At 37.2% G+C, this 13,144-nt stretch overlaps 1 protein-coding gene across 12 annotated transcripts in view; it reads left to right on the forward strand.

Moving 5' to 3' along the window:
* The window catches only part of Ccdc178 (coiled-coil domain containing 178), a 200,870-nt gene that overhangs the window by 166,884 nt on the left and 20,842 nt on the right, over nucleotides 1–13,144 (forward strand). For all 12 annotated transcript variants that reach the window (XM_074070056.1, XM_074070058.1, XM_074070057.1 and 9 more), the window contains one exon: nucleotides 2,627–2,810. In XM_074070056.1, coding sequence (XP_073926157.1) covers nucleotides 2,627–2,810 — 184 coding nt within the window. The remainder of the gene's footprint in view (nucleotides 1–2,626; nucleotides 2,811–13,144) is intronic.

Genomic DNA, 13,144 nt, shown 5'->3' on the forward strand with positions numbered 1-13,144 from the left:
TCTATCACCCTGTACTAGTATCAACTCAAATTGATCAAAGACCTTAGTATCAGACACTAAACTCTGAAGTTAGTACAGGAAAGAGCAGGGAATGCTCTGGAAGTAATAGGTATAGGCATGGACTTCCTCAATAGAACCCCAAGATCTCAGCAACTAAGAGAGTGGATGGACAAATGGGACTTCATAAAACTAAAAAGTTTTTGCACAACAAAAGACATGGTCTCTAAACTGAAGAGACCACCCACAGAGTTGGAGAAAATATTTGCTGGCTATACATCAGCTAAAGGACTCATAACCAGAATATACAGGGAACTTAAAAAACTAAACTCTCCCAAAAATCAATGAACCAATAAAGAAATGGGCAACTGAACTAAACAGAACTTTTTCAAAAGAAGAAATTCAATTAGCCAAAAAACACATGAAAAAATGCTCACCATCTCTGGCCATACAGGAAATGCAAATCAAAACCATACTAAGATTCCACCTCATCCCTGTTTAATAGCCATCATCAAAAACACCAACAACAACAGGTTTTGGTGAGGATGTGGGTAAAAAGGAATCCTTGTGCACTGCTGGTGGGAATGCAAACTAGTGCAACCACTCTGGAAAAAAATATGGAGACTTCTTAAAAATCCAAACATAGATCTGCCATATGATCCAGCAATCCCACTCCTGGAGATATACCCAAAGGAATGTGACACAGGTTACTCCAGAGGCACTTGCACACCCATGTTTATTGCAATACTATTCACAATAGCCAAGTTATGGAAACAGCCAAGATACTCCCCTATTGACAAATGGATTAGGAAAATGTGGTATTTAGATACAATAGAATTTTACTCAGCCATGAAGAAGAATGAAATCTTATCATTTGCAAGCAAATGGATGGAACTGGAGAACATCCTTCTGAGCGAGGTTAGCTAGGCTCAGAAGACCAAAAATCATATGTTCTCCATCATATGCAGACTTTAAATCTAGAGCAAATGCAGCAATGTTGTTGGACTTGGGCCACATGTTAAGGGGTGAGCACATACGGAAGGAATGGGGATAGATGGGAAACCCAAAACTTGAAAGTGTTTGATGTCTGCACTGAAGAGGAAATAATACAGAAACCTCAAAATGACAAGTAGTGAAGAGGTCAGGTAGAGATGAATCAACTTGGGTTGTAACACATTTCTACAAGGAAGCAATGCGAGGAATCTCTCTGTATAGCTATCCTTATCCCAACTAGCAGAAACGCTTTGTCTCTCTTACTATTGCTTATGTCTTCTCTTCAACAAAATTAGAGATAAGGGCAAAACAGGTTCTGCCTGAAAGCAAGCGGGAAGTGGGGGGTAGAGGGGGGGCAGGAGGCAGGGGGAAGAATGGCCCAAACAATGTATGCACATGTGAATAAGTGAATAAAATTTTTTTTTAAAAAAAGAATTTCTAGAAACACAAAATCTTATTTAAATAATTTGCAAATGACTATAATGTATAGCCAGGGCTAAAAATAGCCAGGGCTAAAAACCGTTGTCCCAACCTGGAGCCATTTAGCAATGTCTGGAGATATTTTTGGTTGTCACAACTGAGATACTTCTGAAATCTAGTTTGGAGAAAAACTGCTCAACATCCTTCCAATGTACAGGATACCCAAGTACAACACCACTCCCAACAAAGCATTAGCTGATCCAAAATGTCAATAGTACTGATGTTGGGAAACTTTGGTATAGTTCATGCTTTGATTTAGCTTTGCCTCTTCCATTTGAAATGTCCCTTAACAAAAACACCTTCATGGAAATCAAAAAGGGAGTATACAGTGAATTTTATTTTCAGGATGTGATTCAGCAGATGATGTATGCAACTGAGAATATGGATCCCCCAAGTGAGTATACCAGGTTTCTTCTGAAAGCTAAGCACTGAGACTCCTCAGTCTTTTCCTAGTGATGCTCTAATCTTCTGAGATTGAGTATAATCTGACAATTATGGGTAACCAACAAGAGATGCAGAGAAATAATCTTAGGAGGTTTTTATATTCAAGTTTCAGTTAACTAGATAGTTACTTTGTATTTTTGGCAACATTAAATGTAATATTTGGTTAGATGCAGTGACTCACACCTGTAATCTCAGCTACTCAGGAGGCAGAGATTATGAGGATCACAGTATGAAGCCAACCTGGGCAAAAAGCTAGTAAGATCCCCCCTCTCAAAAAACAAGCTGGAGAGCTGCATGTGGTGGCAGATTCCCTATAATTCCAGCTACTGCCAGAGGCATAGGCTGGAGGATCACAGTCCTGGCCAGCTGAGGCAAAAAAGCATGAGAGCTGAAGCAAAAAGGGCCAAAGGCATGACTCAGCTGCTAGTGTGCACCCACCAAATGCAAGGTCCTGAGTTCGAACCCTGCCCCTGCCCCCCAAATGCCACCCCTCTTTTATATTATAAATATAAAATATTAATATTTATTCAAATATATTTAATGTATTTAATAATATATTATCTTTTATATTTATAACATAAAATATATTTATTTATATAAACTTATAGATATGTTTGCTTCAGTGTATGCTCTTTTGGAATATCCATATTAATTTACCTCGATGTATATTCTTTTAGAATAATTCTATTAATGTTTTGCATGATTTTTACAGTATAAAGAAGAAACAGGAGTATGAGATGGAAATTCAATCTTTACTGAAGTTGAAGCAAAAGAATGCCATTTGTCTCAAGGAGCTCTACAAAGAGGCTTACCGCATTGGTGCTTTTTTTGTCGGAACGAAATATAAAACGGATGAATTAGAAGAAAAAATAGCTGAAACAAGAAGAAAATTCAAGGTGGTGTGTCTTGTGTTGTTAATTATGCAAAAAGAGTAATTAGCCTTAATTTTATTGAGTTAATCTTTATTGACAGTTAGATTTTAACTTGAGGGTTATTAGTCTTTTTAATACTTTATTTTTATTTAATTTTATTTATTTATTGCAGTGGTATCAAATCCAGAATCTTGTGCATGTTAGGCAAGTGCTCTACTAACTGAGTTACTCCTTCACCCCGTTAATATTCTTTTAAAACAAAATCAATTCCGATAAATAAGAAGAAAATCATATCTTTCCAAAGGCCCAGCTTACATAGAAGAGGAAAAGGGTCCATTATAGTTGATCACCTTTGTATCTACCTTTTGCTATTAATGAACATAAACCACTTGGAGCACCAGGAATGTGGGCTTGGTACAGTTCCATCCTGCACATCTGCCTGTGGTAGGAAAAAGGGATTCTGCAACATGTTCTTGTACCCTTTGTAACATATGAATAAGACATACCTACACCAGGCTTGCAAGTTATTGAATTCCAGAGTACCAGCAATTTTCAAACTACAGTACTGAAAAACACCTGCTTAAAGGCCTCAAATCCACTCCTAGATGAGCAAAATTCTGAATGGCCACTCCCTGCCATTGCTGCAGAGTCAGTCCCATCCTTTTGCACCTGAGGGACCACTGGAGCAGTCTACTCCATCCATCATCGTACATCGCATACTCACGCTTCTCCCATCTTTACCATTTTCTTATTGAAGATTTATGAGCATAAAGTTACCTATGAGGCTTTGTCAAAAATTAGGTGGGTGGAGTTGCATGGGTTGATATCCAGGTCCTCTATTCTGTTCCACTGGTCTTCTATCTGTTTTAGTGCCAGCACCATGCTGTTTTTATTGCTATGGCTCTGTAGTATAGTTTGAAGTCAGGTATTGTGATACCTCCAGTGTTGCTGTTTTTGTTTGGTATTGCCTTGGCTCTTCATGGTCTTTTGTGCTTCTAAACAAACTTTAGGGTTGATTTTTCAATTTCTGTGATGAAGGCCATTGGGATTTTGATGGGAATTGCATTGAATGTGTAGATTGCTTTTGATAATAGCCATTTCATTTCATGGATTCTACCAATCCATTAGCATGGGAGATCTCTCCATCTTCTTTGATTTCTTTCTTCACTGGTTTATACTTTTCCTTGTAGAGGTCTTTCACATCCTTTGTTAAGTTTATTCCTAGGTATTTTATTTATTTTTGAGGCTATTGTAGATAGAATTATTTTCCTATATTCTTTCTCAATCTGTTCACTGTTGGTGATAGAGATGCTACTGATTTTTGTTTTTTTTTCATTTTTCTTTTATTATTCATATGTGCATACAAGGCTTGGTTCATTTCTCCCCCCTGCCCCCACCCCCTCCCTTACCACCCACTCTGCCCCCCTCCCGCTCCCCCCCCTCAATACCCAGCAGAAACTATTTTGCCCTTATCTCTAATTTTGTTGTAGAGAGAGTATAAGCAATAATAGGAAGGAACAAGGGGTTTTGCTGGTTGAGATAAGGATAGCTATACAGGGCATTGACTCACATTGATTTCCTGTGCGTGGGTGTTACCTTCTAGGTTAATTGTAAATTGACAAATTGTAAATTTTTGTAAATTGATTTTGAATCCTGCTACTTTGCTGAAGCTGCTTATGGTGTCTAGGAGGGTTTTTTTTATTTTTTGAATCTTTTTGATATAATATCATGTCATCTACAATTAGGGATGGAGAAAAGACAGCCTCTTCAACAAATGTTGCTAGGAAAACTGCACATCTGCATGCAGAAAACAGAAACTAGAACCATGTCTGTCACCCTGGACAAGTATCAACTCAAAGTGGAGTGAGGATCTTAACATAAGACTTGAAAGTTTGAAACTAGTATAGGAAAGAGCAGGGAATACACTGGACTTAATAGTCATAGGCAGTGACTTCCTCATTAGAACTCAAATGGCCCAGTAACTAAAAGAAAGGATCGACAAGTAGGACTACAACAAAAGATATGATCTCTAAATTGAAGAGGCTGCCCACAGAACTGGAGAAAATATTTGCCAGCTACACATCTGACATGGGATTGATAACAGGGAGCTCAAAAGACAAAACTCCAAAAAAAAAATCAATGACCCAATGAAGAAAAGGATAAAAAAACTGCACAGAGTTTTCTCAAAGGAAGAATTCCAAATGGCTAAAAGAACACATGAAGGAATGTTCACCATCCCTGGCCATAAAGGAAATGCAGACCAAAACCATGATTCCACCTCATTCCTGTTAGAATGGCTATCATCAAGAACAGAAACAACAACAAATGTTGGTGAGGATTTGGGGAAGAAGGAACCCTCATACATTGCTGGTGGGAATGTAAATTAGTAAAGCCACTACAGAAAACAGTATGGAGGCTCCTCAAAAAATGAAAAAAAGGCCAGCCATATAATCCAGCAATTCTACTCCAAGGGCTATATCTGAAGGAATGTAAGTGAGGTTACAACAAAAGCGTTTGCACACCCATGTTTATAGCAGCATTATTCACAATAGTAGGACTTGGAAACAGCCAAGATGCCCCACTACTGATGAATGGATTAAGAAAATGTGGTATTTACATACAATGGAGTTTTATTTTGCAACAAAGAAATGAAATGTTTTTGCGTGTAGGTAAATGGATGGAACTGGAGAACAGCATCTTAAGGGAAGTTAGACAGGTTCAGAAGGCCAAAGCTACATGTTTTCTCTCATATATGGAATATATAACTAATATAAAAAACAGGTCACGCTAAGGTGAAGTCACACACGAGAAGGGGAGGATAAAAAAAGAAAGTTAAGGAGGTGAATATGGTTGATGTACTCTCTGCAAGAATAAATATAGAATTTTTAAACTAGTTGAAACTACCATAAGAAAGGGACTAAGGTAGAAGGAAGAAAAGTAGAGGAGATGAACCAAATCAGGCCATACTGCATATATACATGGAAATGCCACAAGGAAACTCCCTGTGTAGCTGTGTGAAACAAGTAAAAATGTCAGTTTCTTCATTCTCTTTTTTTCTTATACAAAATTGGAACAGGTCCCGCCTGGGGGAGTTGGTACCAGTGGGAGCAGGGAGGAGGTGAGGAAATGATGAAGGAAGGTGAATATGGTCCAAATACTGTGTACACGAGTATGTAAATGGGAAAATGATACCTGTTGAAACTATTCCAGGAATGGGGGAGAGGAAGACGAAGAATGGTGGGGGAGGTGAATTCAAATATATATTTGACACATTGTGAGAACTTTTGTAAATGCCACAGTGTACCCCCAACCCAGCACAACAACAAAAATAAATATTAATTGCATTAAAGTAGAGTGTTAATTTTAAGGTCCTCTGATATTCCAGTGTTCTCTTTTGGTCTTCAAAGAGGAAAGTTTAACACAACCATTAATCCAAAAAAAAAAAAAAGTTGCCTAGGCAATGTACAACCTGTACTCCACGTCATAGCTCTCTTACTGGCACTATCTTTAGTAAGTAAGTCCCCTGGAACATGTAAACTTAAGACAAGTAGATTGTCTGCTAGTAAATGTTTCTGAACTGAGAGACTAAGACATTGTTCCCATCTTGAATCCAGCTGTTCAGTTGACTTGGTGTACTGTCTATTTGACTCTCACTAGGGATATTCAATAGATTCCTAACATCTCTCCTATTTCAAATTTAATAAGCAAGGTAAACATTTTCATTCTTGACCCGCCTCAAGAATAAATTTTCCCAATTGGGTTAGGAAATAAGTCAATGAAAGTGTAATGCATATGGAATTATGATATTAATGGAATGAACAGAAATACCACAAATAATCTTAAGAGTGTGACATTACACTATGAAATTTTGAAAGCTCTCACCAGATGTGTTCTTCTTTATATGTACATATTTTTTGTGATACTGAGGTTTGACCTCAAGGCCTCACTCTTGCTAGGCAGGCGCTCTACTACTTGAGCCACTCCACTAGCCCAAATGTGTTCTTCTTAACACTTCAGTTGAAAGCTTCTGAACAAGCTGCAAGATTGTGAGAGGATTTTTCTTGAACACAATGTAATTCTGGTACAAAAGTGGTACATCCGGTCACTCTAGTTCCATGACAATCATAGTGCTAGAATCAAGAAGAAACAGTAAAAAGGATGGAACAGAGTAGAAGGGAAGACTGTGCTATACATGCCTATTTTATGTTGAAATCTATTAATTTTAGCCTTCACTGTACTGTGTATGTGTTATTAACACATACATTTTGTGAGTGAAGTGGTTTGCCCAAAATAGCGTAGCTTGTAGATAACTATGTAGAGTTTGAAGGCTGGGGATCTGGTGCTGGGCTTGGTATAGTCAGTAAGACACAAGACATATACTTTGACTAACAAAGATTTAGTCAAGCTCAAAACTTGAAAATAATCGTATTAAGAGGTCATTTTTCATTCTAAGAAATAATGTACCAGATTCTTAGAATGTTGTAGTTCATGGTATTCTGGTCCTTAACTTCGTAATCTAGAGATCTGTCACTTCCCTTGAATACTTTTTCAAATTCTTCAACCATTCTCAAACTGTTCTTCAGAGAAAAATCTTCAAATGCTACAGTTGTCCTCCTTTATATGTGGTTTTGCTTTTAACAATCTCAGTTACTCACAGACAGCCAATGTCTGAAAATATTATATGAAAAACTCTAGAAAGAAACATAAGTTTTTGTGTACCATTCTGAGTGACTTTGTGAAATTTTATGCCGTCCTGCTGTGTCTGTCTCACCATGGACAAAAATCATCACTTTGTCCAAGATATTCATGCTGTCTTGCTACCTACCTGTTAGTCACTCAATAGCTATCTCGATTATCAGTGAAGCTTGAACACGAGTAATTCTTATTTTACTTAATAATGGTCTCAAAGCATAACAGGAGTGATGCTTGAAAAAAATTTTTACAATACATTGTTCTATTTTATTATTAGTTATTTTCAATGTCTTACTCTACTTCATGTATAAATTGAACTTTCTATGTCTATAGGTGTGTATAGGGAAAACAGTATAAGGATTGGTACTATCCACTCATCCACTTGGGGTCTTAGAATGCATCACCTGTGGATAAGTGTAGACTACTGTTTTGGGCTCATCTCTGAGACAAGGTTCCTAGGTCTTTCTTTTGACTAAAATAAAAGTCAAACCTGCTAAAATGCTTTCTGAGAAGGCATAGTTTCTGTTGGTAGAGACCTACTTAGAACATTTTTAGTTTAACCAATAGAACACAGCTCTAAACTAAGGCATTATCTGTGCACTGTGAACTTCTATTACAATTCTAGATAGATTAGACTGATAATTCTAAAATGGTTATCAACTGAGCATTGTAGTAATTCATTTCTTTTTATTCTGAAGAACTTATGCCTTATAACTGACCAAATCTAGAGCATATCTCTCGATAAGGCTATCATACAATAGCCTTAATTGAATTGTGAATTGACATTTTATTCTTGGCTTTTCATGAAGGACTATGGCCAAATTTGGCTATTGCTTCTTGTTTTTTTGAATAAATAAGAGAGCAAATCATTTGTCAAGATTGTCAAAAAGGCTACACAACTAATTTATCTTAGATTTCAGAACTAATTTAATTTTTTGATAAAATTGCCTTTCTTCTTTATTAATAATTAGGTGCTCTATAAACTTTTTTGTTTCTCTCTCTCTTGAGCTAAGTAATCCCTTCTTTATCTCTGTGTTCCATATTTATTACTTTGATCTTGCATTCTTTTGCTTTTGTTTCATTTTTTTTAATTTACCAAGATTCTTCTCTACTCCCATTTGGAGGTAGAAAATTTTGCCAAAATTGAAAAGTATGACATTATATGTAAGACTGGGAACAGCAATCACGTGGTAAGGAATGGTTGTGGGGGAAAAAAGAAGCAGGTTACAAATTATGCAGAAATAGTATGACATGTGACTCAAGTCCTGCAGATAACTGTGGGGTATCCCCTTAGTCAAGCATCTGAAAGGCTTATTTTTCTACCATTTATTTGAGGAGGTAAATAAACCTGGAAAAATATGATAGAAATAAAGCATCAAATGTACTTGGATATTGGTAGTGCCAATTTGAGGATATAAAAGAACTTCAGCTCACTGTAAATACCATCTGGGGACATAATTTCCATGTCCACTCAACTGGGTTAGAGCTTTGTTTGCCGGAAATTGCCTCTGTAGTATTTCCATTTAGTTCTCTAAACTTTGTTTCTGTTTTTCTTGTCCCTTTTCCAGGGTAAATGTGCTTCAATTGAAAAAGCATGTACATTAGACTCAGATGTTTCTTAATTTGAATCCTGGTTCTGCTAACTTTTTACTAGGAGAATATTAAGAATGTTCTTAATTTTTACTAGCTTACATTTCTCAGGTCTTAAATGAATATAACAGTACCTCTTGTACTTCTGTGGTTAATAAATAAAATTGTATATAAAACATTTAACTTTGAGCCCAATGTATGACATGTTCTCAAAAGTAATAGGGAGAAATAACATTAAAAAACACTGCATACCATGTGGTTGCCTTTGCTGTTCAAGATTTAAAAAACCTCTACCAACCCACTCATTTTACTTTTGAATCTGTCTCCTGATAAATATGGTTGGATATGTAGGTGTGAAAGAACACGCTGAAAGTAATGATAGTTATTTGTTGAATGCTTAATATGAGTGATGCCTTGGATAAACTGCTTTCTATAATCTTATTTTACCTCCCCCAAATAATTAAATGACAAATAAAGTATTGTTTTCCCATTTTACATATATGAAAACTAATATTTGATAATGACAATTTATATGTGATAAAGTATCCAACTCAGTGTAAATTCAAATTTTTTTGAAAAGTAAGTCATCAATATATGCAGCTTCAAATATATGGATAATCTATAACTCAGTAATATTATTTAAAAGTATTATTTTATGAAAAAAGTCAGATAGCAAAAGACGGAAAAAATAAAGAGATGCATATTTAAAGCTCTTTATAATTAGTTACATAATTATTAGAGGAAAATACAGTCAATGAGGCCAACAAAATTGCCTATTTTTTATACATTGCTGTATTTCCAGTTCTTAGTGTTTAGAACAAAGCAGGAACTCAATAAATGTATACAAAACAATTAGTATATGTTTAGAGCATACAGTAGGAAAACTTAAATATGAAAATTTCTTACTAGTGAAATAGTTCTTAAATACATGAGTATGATGATGTTGTAAATTCATTCATTATGGAATTTTTGAAAATTGATGGAACACTGGGTCTTTTTGGTGGTGGAGAAAGCTCTCATTAGACTGGGAGTACCACAGATAACAACTTTAAGCTGGTGCCCATGGCTCATGCCTGTAATCCTAGCTACTCAGGAAGAAGAAATCAGGAGGATCACAGTTTGAAGTCAGCCTGGGCAGTTTGTGGGACCCTATTTCAAAGAAACCATTCACAATAAAGGGCTGGTGGAGCTGCTCAAGGAGGAGGCCTGAGTTCAAACCCCAATACTACCTCCCCCAAAGATAACTTCAAACTCGAGAACTATCCCCCCCCAAAAAATACCATTACTTCAGAAAGTCACAAGGCATATCTGTGGGTTTGGGGGATTCTTACTAAATCAATTGAATTTTTTGCAATTTAAAAATATTTCTACCTTCCTTTTGATAAGAAAGGAAAAATAGCTCCTCTGGGTCACTGCAAAGTAAACTGAGTCTGTCTCCTTGATTATGAGCTGAACTCTGTTTATAGTTAGTGTTTGCTTCCTTTTTCTACCTGAATGTGGATTTCCATACAAACAGCATTATCTCATCGTACTTTTCAACATCTTTTGTCCTGGTACTGAAGTCTCCTCCAGTTACATAGCTCTCTGCCGCCATCTTCTGGTTTGTGGCTGCTAAAACCAGGCAGCAAGCAGGTCAAAGGTGTTAGCCTGGACTCGAACTGCTGTCCTCTCTCTCAGACTTCTTTCAAGCTCTTGAAAGTGATATTTGTCTCTAATGTATTCCTCTTCCTCAAAGCCATAATTAAATAGTTGTGACAGAGACCTTATGGATTGCAAAGCTTAAAATACTTACTTTCTCACCTTTTACAAAACGTTTTTGCTGATCTCTGCTGTAACAAATTCAGCAATAGCATATGTAGGCAGCAGACACCATCTGGAGGGCTGGGAGAAAGTAGCAGGAGAAAGAATGAGTATCAAAAGGATGGATCCCCACTCAAACAGAGGTGTGACTGTCTCAAATAGTCAAACAGTAGCCACCTGCCAGGTTCTGGACAAAATTGATGGAAAATAGGTGGAGGTTCTGAGCAAAGGACCTCACTTGGGGGACCAGTGGAGAGAACTGCACCTGCTGGTAAGCAGTTATGCATGAAGAACAGCAGCCCATTGGAACAAGGATGTGGGGTCCCTTGCTGCAGCCACTTACTCCCTTCTGCTGCCTTCTGTTGCTAAAGCCTAACTTCACTGCAGCTGGAGAAAGACAACCGTTACAGGGTCCAGCTCCATAGTTCATTCAAATCAGTTCACAAAGAATGGATTTGGAGCTAAGGTATTGAAATTAGGTAAAGGGCACAAATATAAAGTCCACCTGCAATTTTCTCAAATTCAGTTGATTTAGTATATGCAATCAGGCAGAGCATTGCATTATCTATTACAACTTTTGAGTCTTTCTGAATCTTAGAGGCATTTTCACTAAAAAAAATTGTGTTTCATTACATTGACATTTGTCTAGGCCACTTGCTTGGCAGAATTTCTCTCAATATGGATTTATCTTTTTGTTTGTTCACGATTTGATTCCGGTTAGACACTTTTGGGGAGGGATCTAACACAGACATAATATTGTATCAAGGAAGCATATCAAAAACACTAGTATGTGTTTTCCACTACTAATGATGTTAAGTGTGATTATTTGAAGTCATGGTCAACAAATTTACCCTTTTCAATATTATAAGTAATAATCCATTGAATATTTTAAGAATATGCAAGGTTTTGCCAATAAATGTTTGTACAATGGACTTAGCATCTAGTGGCGATTCTTAAGTTGTACTACTACTAATTTCCTAAGTTGTGACATGCAATTTTTCTGGGCTTTTCTTCAGCTTGCAATGAATTGGCCATTTGAAGAACTCATAGGCTAAGCGTGGGTTGAGCCACAAGCCTGTTTCCTTCTGTTCCCTTTCAGGTGCTTACCTCATCAATGTATGGTGCTGTCACCTCCTTGTCTTTCCTACCATCTCTCCCATTTCCCCTCATCTCAGGAAGTATCTTATAGTCATCACTTTACCTCCCATTCTCAAGATGCTATTTACAAGTGAAACATCTATGTGATTATGACATTTTTAATAGGCTTGAGGGTCTTATGATATAAGAGATTTGGGGTTTTTTTTAATAGCACTGGGATTTGAGCTCAGTACCTCATGCTTTGTTAGACAAGTGCTCTACCACTTGATCCATGCCTCCAGCCCTTTCTGGCTTTGGTTGTTTTTCAGATAGGACTTCATGACTTTGCCCAGGCCTAGCCTCAGACCATGATCCTATTACCTACACCTCCCACCAGACCCAGGTGTGCACCACCATACTCAGCTTATTTTTGTTGAGATGGGAGGTCTCACTAACTTTTTTCAAGGCCTAGCCTCAGATCACATTCCTTCAGATCTCTACCTCCTGAGTTGCTGGGCTTATAGTATAAGCCCCCGTACCAGGTTTAAAAGATTAAAAAAACTAGAAAACATATTTTTGAGTTTGAAAGAACCTGAAACTTCTATAGTTTATTTCCCAACCCAGAGACTAAAAACAGTTTGCTGTTTATAAACCCATTTGTTCAATCAATTATCCTTTCACCCAATATTATATTACAGATATACTACTAGATTCTGAGGAAAGAGAGGAGGGAGCTTACTGAAAAGCGCTATAGAATGTGCACAAGCTACAGTGTCAGGCAGTCCTTGATGCTAATACTTGTTTAAAATCTACTTGTAGCAAACTCCATGACCTCAGCTTTCTCAGTATTGAAAGCGGAGGCCAGTAGCTCCTATAGTTTGGATCTGGAATGTCCCACAGAGGTCCATGGGTTAAATAAAGGCTTGCTCCTCAGCACGACACTGTTTGGAGGTGGTGGAAACACTAAGCTAAGGGTTAGTAGGTTTCAGGGTCATTGGGAGTGTGTTCTGGAAGCAGATGGTGAACGCCTGTAGATCTCTTTCTCTCTTGCTTGCTGGATGTGAGATGACTGCTTTGCTTTACCCCACACTACTGCCATGATGACCACTTTGCCGAAGGTCTAAAAGCAAGGGGGAGAGGAATATAGGCTGGGACCTCTGAAACTATAAACCAGAACAGAGCCTTTTCTTTTTATAAGT

This window comes from Castor canadensis, chromosome 4 (genome assembly GCF_047511655.1).
Source record: "Castor canadensis chromosome 4, mCasCan1.hap1v2, whole genome shotgun sequence".
Taxonomy (NCBI): domain Eukaryota; kingdom Metazoa; phylum Chordata; class Mammalia; order Rodentia; family Castoridae; genus Castor; species Castor canadensis.